Source organism: Dromiciops gliroides, chromosome 3, assembly GCF_019393635.1.
Source record: "Dromiciops gliroides isolate mDroGli1 chromosome 3, mDroGli1.pri, whole genome shotgun sequence".
Taxonomy (NCBI): domain Eukaryota; kingdom Metazoa; phylum Chordata; class Mammalia; order Microbiotheria; family Microbiotheriidae; genus Dromiciops; species Dromiciops gliroides.
In genome coordinates this window covers 510309304-510326115 of record NC_057863.1, presented here as the reverse complement: position 1 = coordinate 510326115, position 16812 = coordinate 510309304, and the positions used below count along the sequence as shown (strand labels likewise).

Below are 16812 nucleotides of genomic sequence, written 5' to 3'. Positions count from 1 at the left end.
AAGTGAACTATGATCCGTGCTTCTGGCAAGAAAGGAATAAGAGGTTAGTCACCTTAGTAATGACTCAGCATAGAAGAGGGGGAGAGAAGAAGGAATATGTCTGCTCTCTTTGCCTAATAACTACTTCATACCTGAAGGGCTGAGGAAGGTGTACTGTGGGGCAGATCCTCTGCTGCAGGCTAGGGAAGAAATCAAAAGGAATGGGCAATTCCAGAGTGGAGACTCAGTAAAATCAACCAACTGTCTTGAAGCTACAGTGTGAAGAAGAAAGGAGAGAGCAGAAAAGGGAAGGGGGAAAAGGCAAGAGGAAGGGGAGGAGACAAGAAAAGGGAAGAGGAATGAGAAGAGAAAAAGGTAGCAGAGAGGGAAGATAAAAAAGAAGGAGAAGGCAGAGGAGAAGATTGGATGGAAAGGAAAAGGGGAAGGGAAGAAGGAAGGCAAAGGGAGAAGGAATGGAAGGTGAAAGGGGAAAAGAAGGGAAAGGGGGGTGAAAAGGGGAAAGACAAAGTGGGGAGTAGAAAGGGAAAGGGGAGGAGAAAAAGGAGAAGACAAAGGGGGAATGGAAAAAGAAAGGAGAGGGAAAAGAAGGAAAATGAAGGTGATGGAAGTGGAAGGAGGTGAAGATGGGAAAAGGGAAAAGAAAGGGAGGAGAAGGGGATGAGGGGAAGGAATCTCAGGAAGGGGAGGTAGCTGAAGGGGGAGTGTGTGTGTGTGTGTGTGAGAGAGAGAGAGAGAGAGAGAGAGAGAGAGAGAGAGAGAGAGAGAGAGAGAGAGAGAGAGAGAGAGAGAGAGCTGCACTGTGTCAGCTGAATGTGATTTCACTCTCTGGAACTTCCCTTTTGAAATTGAAAAGTGTGCCATTTTGGAGGGTTTGGGATCCCATTTCTACTGTCTATGTTACAGGGCTTCCTCTCTTCGCCTTGTTAGCTGCTTCCTGCTTGAGTTTCCCTACCAAGTGTGTCTGCTCTGAAATGCCTTGGGAAGCGTGAGGCAGCAGGGCATGGAAGATAGTACATTTTCATGAGCTCCTTGCTTTCTGGGATGCTCAGTGACATGTAGCTGGTCATTCTTCAAAAGAGGGAAGGATTTGAAGAGCAGTAATAGCAGAGAAATTTGGGTCAATTGTGGCTGCTGAAAGCAGCTGCTGGAACAGTGGATAGAGAGCTCTGGGCCTTGGAATCAGGAAGATCTAAGTTCAAAACCAACCTCAGACACTTTCTAGCTGTGTTTCCCTGGGCCAGTCACCCAACCGATGTTTGCCTCTGTTTCCTCAAATGTAAAATGGAAATAATAATAGTAGCTGTGAGGACCAAATGATATAATATCTGTAAAAAAAAAAGTGCCTGGCACATAGAAATGCTTGTTGTTTGCCTACCACAAAGACAATCTGTCACTTGAAAGTCAGTTAATAAATCAGTTCAAGTGGTCCTATGGGCTCTGCAGTATGCTGACAGCCACTGCTGCCACTGTGCCTGGGATGGTCACAATTAGATTTTGGGAATTCTAGGTGGACCCAGTATATCTTCCATAAGTGGACCCCAGACTCCCGATGAACCTAGAAAGAATCTTATCTTTAAGAATACCACTTGGGGGGACAGCTAGGTGGTGCAGTGGATAAAGCACCAGCCCTGGATTCAGGAGTTCCTGAGTTCAAATCCGGCCTCAGACACTTGACACTTACTAGCTGTGTGACCCTGGGCAAGTCACTTAACCCCATTGCCCCGTAAAAAAAAATAAAAATAAAAAAAAGAATACCACTTGGGACTCAGCCAGATGTTCTCCCCTCTCCTTTTTCAGATATGGGGTTTCATCCCTGGAAGAAGATTCAGTGGTGGGGTACAGTGAAATGAGTGTTGGACCTTGAGACAGGAGATGAATTTTGAGACAGTTTGAATTCTGCCTCTGATTTGACTAGTTATGGGACCATGAGCAAATTCCTTCACCTCTTCCTAGTTTCCTCATCTGTAAAATGGGGATAATAGGGGACAGTTGTGTCACAGTGGATAAAGCACCAGCCCTGGCTTCAGGAGGACCTGAGTTCAGATCCGGCCTCAGACACTTGACACTAGCTGTGTGACCCTGTGCAAGTCACTTAACCCTCATTGCCCTGCAAAAAAAAAATGGGGATAGGCTATTGTGAGGAAAGCATACTCCATCGCGTTGTAGAAGACTGCAAATCCAAGTGATTGTGATGAGCAACATGGAGGCTTCACAGGACTGTGCTCATTTGGGCACTCTCATTTTTATTCTACCCTTTTAGAATGTCCCTAGGGGAAAAGAAATCTACTTGCTCTAGGTGGTGAAACTGTTGTTTAAATCTCTGCCTAGGAAAAAGCAGAACTGGAACTAACAGTCTTGGCACCCAGAGCAAGTAGAAGAGACAGGAAACTAGAATAAAGACCATTTACCTGAGCGATTCAACCACCAGGGAAATCCCAGCACTCCGGCCTCCTTGCTGAAGGAGGGCAGGGGAAACAGGAGATCACATATTTTCCTCGTTTACTTAGTCATACTAGCTTGTTTATATGATGTTGGAAAGTGAAAATACCATTGAAATGTAAATATCACAATTTTGAAAATTGCATTATTTTTCTATAAAAATATTTTATAATCTTGTGGCTTCTAAATTTTTCTTTCCTGGGGTAAAGCCTCAACCGTTTCCCCATAGATATGCTCCTGGGAAGAAAAATAGGTCATCCTAATTTTTATGCCACACCAGGAAAGGTCAGGAGTACTCACAAAGCTAAACTGGTGACCCATCAGGAATAATGAGATTATAATCCAGAATATAGAATAGTCATATACATTAGTAGAGGGAGTTTTCTCACCAGTAAGCTCCCTACAACAAAGAAATAACAGGTCTTGATTAAAAAACAAAACAACAACAACAACAAAACGACAAAACAAACTTGAATGAAGATTTTAGGCATGTAAACTGAAGATGACAGATTCCAGGAATTCAGTGTTTGGTGTGATTTAAATGCCTGTTTTATAGCTGATTTGCGAAGGAAAGCATCAAAAGGGCTTTGGGAAAGTATTAAACATCACAAGCAGAAAGTAGGTCCTAAAGGAGGTGCAAGGGGGGAAAGACTGGTTTTAATAAATATACAACAGATCTTTTCCTCTGAATCCCGAAATGATCAAAGAAAGAACATTTTTCTATTCTAAATTCTCAGTTTTATGCGTGTTAATTGGGAAACCAAAAATTTTGAAAACTGGGCTGTAATTTTTTGAACCTAGTTTCAACTCCTTTTTGAGTAGGAGAAATTTATTCAACTTCCCTCCCCATGTATTGAATAAAATAACACCAAGGAATATATAAAAGCTTGAAAAATCTCCCTCACCGACCCCCCTCCCCCCCACCAAAGTAATTAGGCTCCAAGTAAATGTTAGTGGCTTGTTATTAAGAAAGTCACCAGATTCAATTGCAATTTGCTACGTTAACATCTAGTGTGAAATGCCCGGAATATTCAGTTCTGACAATCACTGTACCAATTAATATAATTCAAACTCAATTGCACGATCGGTATTTTTGTATAGAAACAGAAATGGAAAAGAACCATTTAATTTGCTGAATGTGGTATATTAATATTGCCCGTCACATTATCCAAATTTAAAATCGGTTCCACGCAACCAGGAAATTCAATTTTCCTGTTGTTAAAAATGTTCATAGTAATTCAGCAACATGCCTTCAGGTTAGGGTTTCTATAATTACTTTGTATTTTGAATTCTTAATTAATTATATTCTCTGAGACATGAAAAAGTCATTTTGTGCTTATAGCTGGAGAGCCCATCCTAAATCCTTTTCTATTCTCATTAACTCACACAACTGCATTTCTTTTTAGTCCTTGAAGCTTCAGGGCCTTTGGTCTCTCTAACCATATTATTCTCAGTTGATTTTTGCTAGTCCCTATGTGTGCCCCAGTTTTAGTCTCCCTGAACGATGAAGTTCCTTTGCTTGTCACCAAGTCCCTTTGTGACCCAGTTAAGTGAAGCCCTTTCTGGATCATAGGCATGATTATTTCCTCAAAGTATCTTCCCAAGTAGAGGCTCCTAAAATTGACTTTAGCTTCCCTTTAATCAGAAAATGGTCTCTCTCACATGCCCCAAGGCTGGATATTACTCCAAAAGAGCTCAGAATATGAATCTTACAGACACACCATAGAGACACCCCAGGTTTAACTACTAACACAGTTTGGTTGTAATGATTTTTGAGACATTCATTCTTTGAGCACCAGTGGGTGCCAGGCACTTGACATCATCTATCTCATTCCATCCTCCTCCACCCCAAACCAAATGGGACCCCCATGGCCTTAAGTAATTTGTATTCCTTCCTTATAGCAGGTCTTGGACAATCCTTAACAACTTAGGAAGTTCAAATGCTCCTGTATTAGATACAATTTCCGGATAAGATGGTTAATTATGTTTAGATTGCTTCCTATTTAACTCTGAAGCAGCTGCTTTACAAACATAAACATTGCTCTCTATTGTTTTCCTGCTGTCTTTATTTCTCAATTTATCCCTTTTCCTTCTCTACCCTGAGAGTTTTAACATTAGAACTTATACAGTACCCCTGTCTACACATAGTACTTAGTTGTATATCTTTCTAAAGCACTTACTGTGTGTTTTACAGGCTACTGGAGTTTGAAGGGACCCGACAAGCCAGCCACTCCAACTCTTGTTTCACAGGGAAGGAACTAGCTCCAGAAAGGCAATGATGTGAGTTCTTTACATAGCTAGTAAGCATCAGAGAGGGGTTATCTATGTTTATGTCTTATTCCCTGGTAGATCGTACATCCATGTAGGGAGGGGTCAGGCTTTAGTTCCCCTTTGTATCTCTTCCACTGCCTAGCAGGGTCCTAGGTAAATAGTAAAGCACCTCATATTTGCTGACCTAATACAGATTAGAATGAACCTACTCCCACCAGGCCAGTAGCATTCAGATTCCAAGGATTCTATTCAGTTACTTCTTGGTGGAGTACTATGATCAACCATCATCTCATGTGTGACATTGTCTCCACAGTTCCAGACCTTGAACTTTGGGCCTTTTAGATTCCAGTGTACAATATAGGTTCTACTCTGTCAGAAAGTTAGCTCATTTCCTTTCCTATTTTCGGTAGCTAAATGGCAGAATGGATAGTGTTGGATTCAGAGTCAAGAAGACTTGAGTTCAAATCTTGACTCAGACTTACTAACTGGCTGACCCTGGGTGAATCATTTAATCTGTTTTAGTCTCAGTTTCCTCATTTGTTTAAAAAAGCACCTACCTCTCAGAGAATTTTTGAGGATAAAATGAGATTATATTTGTAAAGTGTTTTGTAAACTTTAAAGCATGATATAAATGATAATAATAATAAAAAATATAACAATAGCAAAGCAAGAATAATTATTAATTGTGAACAGTACTGGCCTGGCCTCTGCTCACCTATACCCTAGAGTCACATGGTCATAGCAAAAGCATGGAGAAGGCATCAGAGGCTGTCACCTAGTTGTCCATCTACAGAAAGAGTGGATTATAGGGCTTGATTCCAACAGGTGATGGCAGAAGTCATACAGGTGAGTGGCCAATGGATCTTGAGCTGGGCATGTCTGGGGAATATGTGACTGGCTAGGAATTGTTCCAGGAAAGGCATCTGTTGTTCCCTGTGGGGCTTGATATTTTCATTTGGGAAAAGAGTGAATGCAATTAAGACACCACCACCACCTCAGGAACAATAACAAAAATACTGAAGGAACAAATCTGATAACAGTGTTAGGAGCATATTGTAGGTATTCAATAAACACATGTGGACTGATTAATAGTGCTTATTACTACTAGCCTGAGCAGGTAAGCAATCCATTTTTGGACTTATTTTATATTTTACATTCTAAGAAATTCTGAATTCAACAATATCAACTAAAATGAGTGCAGGACAAAGAGGATTATATCTTAAACTGGAGTCTCTCTTGTATACAGCTTGTTTGCCTTTTAAAGTAATAATACATTCAATGTGTTACTTTTACAACTGTTCTGTTATCTGTCATTTCTTTTGTGGCATTCCTTCTCTTTTCACTGTGCATGTCAAAAATGTTTCATTGACTGTCCTTTTTTGTTTTAAAAGCAGGCCTATCTTTAGCTCTCCTCTTTATCCACACCCCTCTCCTCTGTTGAGAAAAAAAGAAAAACTAAACCTTTGTAACAGATCTGGATAGTCACAGGCTCTTTTTTTGTGGGGCAATGGGGGTTAAGTGACCTGCCCAAGGTCACACAGCTAGTAAGTGTCAAGTGTCTGAGGCCAGATTTGAACTCAGGTCCTCTTGAATCCAGGGCCGGTGCTTTATCCACTGTGTCACCTAGCTGCCCCATCACAGGCTCTTTTTGAGAATGAATGTCTCGTTCTGCATCTCGAGTTCATGGCTTCTCTCTCTGTCAGGATGTGGGTAGCAAAAAGCATCCACATGGGGGGCAGCTAGGTAGCGCAGTCGATAGAGCACCGGCCTTGGATTCAGGAGGACCTGAGTTCAAATGCGGTCTCAGACACTTAACACTTACTAGCTGTGTGACCCTGGGCAAGTCACTTAACCCCAATTGCCTCACCAAAAAAAAAAAAAAAAGCATCCACATGTTTGGTCCGCATTTGTGAGGGGTTGAAACAAAATGAGGTTTCCATAAGAGAAATATACACATGGATGGACAGGGACTAGCTTTTGCAGCCCTTACATCTTAAGCAACCAATAGAAAACAATGCTCCTGGGTGAAGAAACTCTACCAATTCACATTGGCACTTGATCTACCATGTATGGTCTTAGTGCAGGCCTAGGTAACTCCTTAAGAAGTTAAATAACTTGACTAGAGACATATAATCGATATTTGTCAGAGGTAGGACTTCAACTGAGACAAGCCTGGTCTCTGGTCAGGTCAATACTCCTAGAAATAATAATAATGATAATCAGTAAGTCGACGAGCATTTATTAAGCTCTTGCTATATGCTGGACTCTATGGTATGTACTATGGATGCAAAGAAAAGCAAAAAACAAAACCCATGTCACTACCATCAAATAATGATAATAATGGCTTTAATTTACATAGCCCTTTACAAATGTAATTTCATTTTATCTTCACAAACCCGGGATATAGGTGCTATTATTATCCCCATTTTGTAGATGAAGATACAGAAGCAGAAGTTAAGGGATTTGCCCAGGGTTACACAGTTAGTGAGCATGAGTCAGAATTTGAACTCAGGTTTTCCTTACTCTCTTGAGGCCACCTGTCTATCCTTATTACATGAAAGAGAAAACTGAGGTTCTTTGAGGTTAAGTGACTTGCCCAAGGGCACACAGCAATTAAATGTCATGGCCAGAGCTTGAACCCAGTTTCTGCACTCCTAGTCCTACACTCTTTCCATAGTGTTTTCAGAAAAGGATGCATTTATGATTAGGGATAGAAGTGCTATTTCCACATCCTGGTAGTAAAGTTTTGGTTTCCCTAATCTGCCCTGCAGGAGAAATTATGATAATTACATTGAGAACCTGCCAGGCTGATGCTTGTTCACAGTCCTTTGCAGGTTGGGTTGGCAAATGTGGCAATGAGAACTATTCATCTTGCTGTACTTTCTGACTTGATTTGTTATTTCTTCTGATCTCTTCTTACCCCTCCCTAGTTTTCCCCTCCTTCCCTTCTCTTTGTTTAAAACCAACTAACCAGCACAAAACCCTTGCTACTCCAAACTCCCTCCTCATCTTTCATTCCTTACTATGGTTAGGGATAGAACCACAGTGTCTCCATAGGATGATTTCTGAGCATGGAGGCCAATAACATTTTTTCCTCATCAGTTTCAATTTCATTCATCCTTTCCAACTTTTTGGGATGGGTCCCTTGCCTTTTCTTCCTTACACCAATATTTGTGATCCTTGGGTCCAATCTCATTTTTAAAAGTTCAGTTCTAGTGGGATAAATATGTGTTTGTTCCATTTCTTCTATGGGATGGGACCTGAAAACTCTGACTTGGACAGAAATGGTTATCCAGAGCTTTAATTCACACTTTCCTTATATCATAAGGGAACCAAATCATAGCAGATAACACATAATATCCCCTTTGGCCTATTGAGTGTCTTTTGGAAATGGTTTCATAGCAAAACTACCTTGTCACGTTGGCACATTATGCAATTGTATGTAGAGAGAAGGAGGAGTTTTAGGGCTCCCAATAATTGGTCTCTCTTAAATCCTACCATCTATTACCATTTCTGAACTAACCACACTGAGGAAAGAGTCATTAGGTCAATGGGAATTCATTTGGCAGAGATCAGCTTTCATTGATCAAGTCTTTTGAGTGAAAAAGCAAAGTTTTGGACTCAGAGTTATATGGAAGGTATAGCAAATCAGGGTGAACACCTTGGGATCTTTGCCCTGTGAAGGAGGGGTGGGAATGGAGGGGGTACTGTGCTACAGGCTTCTGGGAAATGAGACAGAGAGGTAGCTCATGGCTGGGTCACCTTGTGCTAAAAAGTCATGAATCTTGGATATATACAATGTCCAATATACAATGAAGCAAAAGCTTAGACATCGGCACCTTTACCTTCACCCATCTTCCCATATTCCTAGGTTGTATTTTGCCTTTCTCAGACTTCATTCCCCCTTGATTGCTGTCCTCTAACCTGAAATTGTATACAGATTTTGGAAGAGGGAAGCCAAGAGGCCAGTGGAGTCTTCAAGGCTGACCCAATGACTTTTTTAGACAAATAGCTTTCCTTTCTCTTCTGTCCCAAATGGTACTATATGGTATTTGGAAAGAACAGGAGGCCTATATACCTGTGAGGCTTGGTGGCCTTCATTTATTCAGGTCTGTACCATTAACAACCAAAAGTCTTGGGTTAAGTGTCCTAGGAGACACTTGAAATAAATTAATTTAAATATCCAAATGTAAGCAATTTTCCAAGTTGGGAGTCCCTGTGAATAATTTCAAAAGATGAGGAGAAAGACTATAGGTAAAAATCTCAGTGTCTCCAGATAGCATGCTGAGACTGCCCTTTTAAACTTCACATTTCCCACAATTCCCTGCAAGATGTGAATGGCTCCCTTCTGAGCTGTGAGAATGAGGCAAATGAAAAGACAGCAAATCAGAAAGAAAAAGTCAACACAAAGTCTTTTTTTTTACTTGAAAACTTGTTTTTAACCATCAAATTTTGGCAGTTACAAACCTGTACACTGTTGGGCTGGTTTTTTTTTTTTTGAGTTGTTGCTTTTTTTCTTCATTTTTTAGGAAAAGAACACAAGACTCAATACTGCCAACAGCAATATATGAAGGAACAATTCATCTTCATACAAGGGACAAGACCCACTTAGAGTGTTAGCTTTCCCTTTTGCATAAGGTTGTGTGTATGAGAGATAATGTGTATGTGAAGAAATGACATACTTTTAATACATACTTGAAATGGCATAAAAATCATGTACCTAGTATCTGTGCAAAACACATTCATTTAAAAAAAAGTCAATAAAAAAACATTTCCTTAAAAACTGAAAAAAGTTAAATGAAAACAGCGGAACCAAAGAAAGGTTACAGTACATTTTGGAAATGATTAAAAAGCATCATTTTCAAATCTAAAACTTTTTTTCTCATTATCTTAAAAGTTTATAGACTGACAACTCCGATGATTTAGAATCTGACCCCCAAATTAAAGCATCCTGATAGGCATCAAATACAGTATCTACAAAAGCCTGGAAATTTGAAACCGTTATATACATTTTTATAAACATTTTTTAGACACCAAAACATACATCTTTTACAAACCAGCCTGTTTGCAACAGGTAAAATTTACAAGACAATCTTTCTAATACAGTGCTTAAAGAGAACTGCTTCCATGTTCCAAATAACGTCTGTCCTTCCCCGAATGCAGTAGTATGGGCTCATTACATTGTTAAATAGTAGCAATTCTGGTATTTGCTTTCTAGAAGAATACTACAATACATATTAACCATTCCCACCTTGCTCTAATAACAATACAGTTCTAGTGCATCCTTAATACTGGTAAAGACTAGTTATGTATGGCCTTTGTGTAGCGTTACGCAATTATTGCTTTTCATTATTACAGAAAAAAAAAAAAGGAATTGTTTCCTTTTCCCATCTCTCCCAGCCAGATGATGAAGCATTAATGAATGCCTCATCCACTAAGATGACTTGAAACCTCAGATTCTTCCCCTTCTCCCCTAAATAAGCAAACAAGCAGAAAGTGGAAGCACAAGACATCTCAGAGGCTAACTCCTATTAGAATGTGGAGAATGATCATTGTGATCTGGAATCATTCTCAAGTCATAATTTCTCAGGGCTTCTAATTAAATATGTAACAGCAATTCTAAAAGCCAAACCATTTGGCCAATTACCATGCATTAAGATTGTTTGAATATCAACAAAATGAAGTGGAGAAGTCAAGAAATTATTGGAAAAACCCTCCCAAAATGAATACTGATGATACCACCTGATATTTCAGCTAAAATATTTTTGGGGGGTGGGTGGGTAGATTTAGATAATTTACTGCCTCAATTTGAAACATGTAGATATAGTTTCAGTAAGTGTCTATAATTGTTATATTTAAAATTTTCCCCCCTCAGTTGGGGCTAGCTTGATTTTTATTGCCTTGAGAATGCATTGTGAATTCCGCTTTCTGGCTGTTATACTCATTCTCTGCTGGATTTTTAAGTATACATAGGCCCATTGTAGGGATAGATTGGTCCATCTTACTGGGACTCCTAATGGTATCACATGGACAGCCAGGACTTTACACATACAGAAGGTTGTCAGGGCCCAGTAGCAGCATATACTCTTGAAGGAAAGAGAAAAAAGAAAACGCCTCCTTGGTCATCTTATACTGGTCCTTATTCATCCCATATTGCTTCATGGTTCCTGCTCTTTGCAGCAGCTTAAGCCCAAATACTCACTCAAACCATTCTTCAACTTGGTCATGTGCAAAAGTAGGCCAAGTGCCTACCTACAGAGTTTATGAGAAATGATGGTCAAGGGACATTATGGAAAGGTAGGGAGGAAATGTGGAGGGTGCTTAAGACGTTTCCCCTACATGGAACATTCTGAAAAAAAATGAACATTGAGCAAAAACAGTAACAAAATTCCCACCCCAAGTTCCACTCAGATCTCAAACTGATCTGTTCATATGTATAACCACTGCCCATTTTAGGCAGTTCCACCCACCTAAGAGAGAGGTTTAGTAAACTAACAATGAATCTAGCCTGTGAGGTCTGTATCTACTCATCCAAAGAGCCTGTAGAACACTAGGTCTTGGTGCCTGGCATGGAGAATTATCTTGGTGTTGAAGGGTCCCCTTTGCCTTCTTCTCAGAAGCTGGCAGATGATGGAGAAAGACAAAAGGGCTCCATGAACCAGGCTACCAGAATCCTCTGCAGAGTTCAGTTAAGACCAGCATGAGATAGTAGGCCCTTAGAAGGGTAAACCTTCCTCATATGCTTTGGGCTTTTGAATTTGGTCTGCTCCCTCAGGGGAAAAGCAAAGATGCTATTCAAAAGGATGAGGTACTTCTAAGTGGGGAATGCCATTTCAAGGACACCATTTGGCATGTTTCATCACATACCTTGTGCTCAGTTCTGTTAAGTGCATTTCAAAGTATCATAAGTCAATAAGAGAAGGTCAGATAGCAACAGTGAAGGGACTAGAAGCTTTCTTTTTAAAAACAAGAATGAAGACAAGGACTGGTCTCTTTTACTTTAGAAAAAAAGGTTAGAGAAGGCAATACAGAGGTATATTAAGGAAAGCTAGGTGGAAAAAAATCCTGGATACATGCCGTTTTCACACAGTGCACAGAATGTACTCAGGATATAAAGACAAGAGGAAAAAAATGGCCCAAGGAAACACTAAAATTTGACAAGCCATTAAATGCATGGAATTGGGCGTAGTTGGGTATCAGTGAAGCCAATGACTGTAGCCAGTGCTCTGACTGGTTCTGTTATGCTCATGCCAATGTTTCTAAGCCTTTTCCCCAAAATGATGCTTTGGGTGTGTTCTAGCCAATAAAATAAACTTCAGATAGTAGGGTCTCAGGGTTTAAGAAGAACTAATAATATACTTTCAACACTTAACTGAGATAGAATCTGTGACAATAAGATATGTATCAGATGAGAATCCATTTAAAATTACAGCCATAAACTCATTCTACGAGCAAATATAAACTTCTGTGCAACAAATTCAGCTTTCTGAACTGAGAGATCCATTCTTCAGGGATTCAATGAAAAAAGTCAAGATTAAAGGTCATAGGGATCATGGAGAAAGTATGATATGGTAGAAAGAACCCTGGATTGGGAGTTTGGAAGAAGATGCATTTCTAGTCCTGGCTCTGTCACTAACTGGTCAAGTAATGCAAATTTGTAAGTAAAAATGAGAAAGCTGGCCCAGAGACAATCTCTATATCATGAGTTCCACCTTGGTCCTACTCTCAGACCACTTCACACTGTACAGGAAAAGCCTTCATTTTCCATGAAATCTCGAGAGGAAATGTCAAATACAGTTCTCAACTGATTTGAAAATGATGATTTGGTACATGACATGAAATAGAACCTACCAGGGATGGACATCTCCCTATGTGGCTCTTCTGAAAAGAAGATACATCTAAGAAATATGTACTGAATGCAGGTCAGAGATATCAGGCTGGCTCCCTGGATTTCACAGCTGCATTCCGATCTATTTGCTCCTTCATTACTATGTCATTCAAGCATTACCCTCAGCAAAGAGGCTGTGTAAGCAATGGAAAATCATCTGTACTAATCCTGCCCTAAAATACCCTGTGGGGTAAGAAATGAACTGTTGGTTTTACTTTGTCAGTTTTTTATGCCACTACATTATTAAGATGGTTGCAGAGATTCTCTCTAGATCATTAGTTTGTCATTTTCTCGCTGATTCCTACAAATGCACTCTTCACAGGAGGAAAAATGCCAAAGAATTTGTTTGAATGCAGTCTGACTATGTATTTCAGTCCATTGCAGAACCCTGACTTCAAGACCATGTACAGATCATCCTTCATTTAGCACGTCTGACCAAGAACAAGGATGAGAAAAAACAACACAAAACATAAAAAGGCCATGAAGTGTGTCCACATAGCCAGGAAGCTCTGAAGTACAAGGGTATTTCCTTGCCAAACTGTCAGGAAACACTGGCTATGCCAGGAGAGAAGTGAAATGAATGGCAAGATTGCTGATAAGAAACATGACTAGGTGTCCCATGGCCAGCCTATGTCCTCTAGAGCTCACACACCAATGCCATAACTGGTTAAAAAAAACACCCCAAACCCACAATAGTTTTGCTAATTAAGCAGATAGTGCAAATAATCGTTTACCAGGGGAAGGAGAAGTCATGGACTTCTCAGTCTTCCTTGGAAACAGTTCAGGCTGCTTAGTGTAAAATCTCATTTGCCCTAATCAGCCTGAGGGGAAGCAGGAAATAACTCAACATGTCAATTTTATATTTTATTGTACCATGTTATACCAGCTCTTGTGGAATGACTTTCCAATTCATTTTAGGAAATTTCCAAGGCCAAAACTTATGTGTCAGGCTGAGACCCAACCCTGGGCTAGAATGAAACATGAAGCACTTTCTGAAGACAGTTGAGATTCTTTGTGTCATTTTAACAAAATGCTACTTTTAAAACCCAGAATTTTCCTTTAATTATTAGACACGGCACTATCCAAATAAGGTGAACCAAACTTGCACAAAATAGAGCATTTGGTGAGTCTCTAACACTGAAGGCTTGCACTGTTGGCCACGGTTCATAGTTCGCAAAGTCTTAAAAGTAATTTTCCTTATGGACTGCCTTCTTGGGAGAAAACACATACGTATGTCTACATTGGCCCAAACACACATACTATTATAATCTTGTTTACAAGAATCTACTCATCTAGTCTCTCTTCTTTAGCTTAAATCCATTTATTGAAATGACACTATCAAGTTTTTTAAAAAAACAAGTACTTATTTGCCTTTTACCTGTGATAGCAAAAATAACATTTGGGGGCGGGGTGGACTTATGAACTGTATACGTCTTTTAGCCTGGACAATGGTCAGAAACTGGTCAACTCTATTTACTGGTTTCCATGAACAAGTTCAATGATTACAATAATTCTCAAATTGTAATCATGTTTGGGAATGTTTAATAATAAAAGCAAAAAGAGATAAGTTCTACCCTTCCCTCCCTGATACTCAGAAAACCCCCAAACTATCATGCATTACTGTTCATTGAAATCTTTTTAAAAGATCCACAAACCCCATCATTTCAATTTTGTGTTCGTTTTTAATCCAAGTTTTCCTAATTAAACCAGTATCTGAAGACTACAAAAAATGCAAGTCATTTACTATAATTTTATAGCTGACAATTAAGACAGCTTCATAAAGAAAATCATACTTTATTTTAATATTTTTGCCTACTTTTGACTGATTTTATTTTTATTCTTTCTTCTTTTCCATTGAGGGCTTAGCTCCCCCCTCCCCAATTCTATTAACTATTTTATTTCTTTTCTCCATCAGCTTAAATTAGTTTCACGTACCAATACCTTGGTGCCTGAACTTTATCTGTTCATTAATACTGTGGGAATTGATACTGTTAACACCTTCAATAACACAATACTGCACAAAGTTGAAAAGATTGACTGCATATAACTTACTGGGTGAACTTGTGTGTGGGGTTCTTTATCCCCTTAAAAACTTGGTGTGCACTCTTGGCCATGAATGCTGGGTACATACTGTAAGGATTGTCTGTTGACTCACAGTAACAAATTTCATGACATATGGTTTACACAACTTGACTTTAAAGTGTTTGCATGAGACAACATCATTTGTGAATAAGTTATTTGTGGAAAATGGTGGATTTTCCCCTCATTCAATGGACCCTTCTCCATTGAGAGAGGAAACTCAGCCCATTACCTTCCATGTTTAAATGGAGAATGGAGCAAACCTCCCCAGATGTATGTGTCCTTTACACCTGGGTCTGGTGCTGAGTCTCAATAAATGGAATGTGAAGACTGGTGAGACTGAGCTCCTCAACACTTTCATAGTCACTCATGGCCACTTCAGAGTCATCAAAGCCACAGCTTGCAGACACATCTGAGGATGAGGCGCCAATGGAATTGTGCAAGGATAAGGATGTGTTGTCTGCCACACCTGTGTTCTCCATGTTCTGCCCCACACCCACAGCAAAAGTACTAAATTCGTGTCCAGGTGGAGGTCCCACCATGTCTGTCTCATTGGGGAATGAGTGGGGAGGGAGATACTGGCTGGGGTGGAATTGGGGCCTTCGCCTGCAGTCTGGGCTCAGTGTGCTGGCCAACGAGGCTGGCTGTGATGGGGGCAGGGCCTCAAAGTGGTCCGGGTAGTCCTCTGGTAGGGGAGGGGGCAACTGGTCTTGGCTCAAAAACTCCTCTTCGTGAGGCGGAGGGTATTCACTATCGATATCATAGCCACCCAGGTAGTAATCGGACTCAAGCTCTCTCGTGCTCCCCTGATGCACTGATGTGCCATCTGTGTTCTCATAGTTGGGCACTTCCTCGATGTCAGACAGGCGGGCTCCTGGCATCCAATCTGAAGTGTCCCAATGATAGGCTGTGAAAGAGAAACCGTCTTAATTAATCTCCTTGGGGTCTGAGTTGGGGCAGGAGTAGGAGCAGGATGGGAAGAGCGTCACATGCACGCCTTCACAACCAGGAGGTCCCATGAAGCCAGTGTCATCCACATGCTGCTTACAAGGCAATAATGGGAGGTCAGCCATGCTCTGACCAGAGAACAAGACAGATGGCCACTTTATATGATGATGCTCAAGTGGATAATGTGCTCCCACTTTTTTACTCAGTCAGACCGTGAATGAGGTAATGAGGAAACAAAGCGTTAGGAGTACCAACTATACAGAAGACCTCCTATCCCCAATTCCCACCCCCACACATCATGTGAAAATCAAAGCATTCAGCATGCTTGCAAAGGCAGGCTCAAGGGGACTGTGTTGTGGGATTGGAAGGCAAGGAGACGCAGAGGCAAATGGATGTCTTAGGCAATGCCATAGTAGAGGAACTTGGAAGGAGATGCTATTGGGGGCAGGTCCCCATCAAAACTTAACCCACATGATGTCTGGAACATGCAGAGAGTCGAAGAAACACATTCAAACACATTCAGAAAGGGCAAAGGGGAAAGGAGAAGAAGAAGAATAGAGACAGCAAAACAAGACAACGTAACAGCGGGTTTAGCCGGGGTCTGGGGAGAATCACCTCGGTTGTAGTTCTGTCCTTGGTCCATAACTGACACTGTTTAAATACAAAGCAAAGAGTAAAGCTGACGACCCTAGCCACACAAGCACTGGGAGACTTATAGAGGGCATGCTTTTAAGACATGCATGCTTCAACATTTCTGGGCTCCTACCTAGGGGGTGTGTCCTTGAAACAGATAATTATGCTTTCACCAGTTTTCCTGGGGGAAGGGGAGTTCTACTAATTCTCACTTCACTGTTTATATTTTTAAGGTAATTGGGGAATTACTGGTAAGGGAACTCCCTCTCCCAATGAAAACTCTCTAACTTACTAGTCTTCAAGAGTTGTCTAGAGCATGTAGCCAGCGTGTACCTGAGGCGGGACTTGAACCCAGGTCTTACTGGTTTTGAGGCCCGATTTCTATCAGATTCTGAGGCCAGCTCTTTTTCCACAACGTCTAAAGTGAGAAAGTAAACAACTAATCTATTCATTTGATCTCTATTAAACGCATCACAAACTGGTGAATGACATTTTTTTAATGAAAAGAAGCAAAAACCAGGTCGCATACCTAAAGTTTATTATGGGCATATTTC

The 16812-nt window shown here is 40.5% G+C and overlaps 1 protein-coding gene across 1 annotated transcript in view; it reads right to left on the bottom strand.

Moving 5' to 3' along the window:
- Positions 1-8917: 8917 nt before the first annotated feature.
- The window catches only part of LOC122747862 (protocadherin Fat 3-like), a 773714-nt gene continuing 765819 nt past the window's right edge, over positions 8918-16812 (bottom strand). The window contains 2 exon segments of the mRNA XM_043993670.1: positions 8918-15584; positions 16241-16276. Coding sequence (XP_043849605.1) covers positions 14962-15584; positions 16241-16276 — 659 coding nt within the window. The 3' untranslated portion in view covers positions 8918-14961.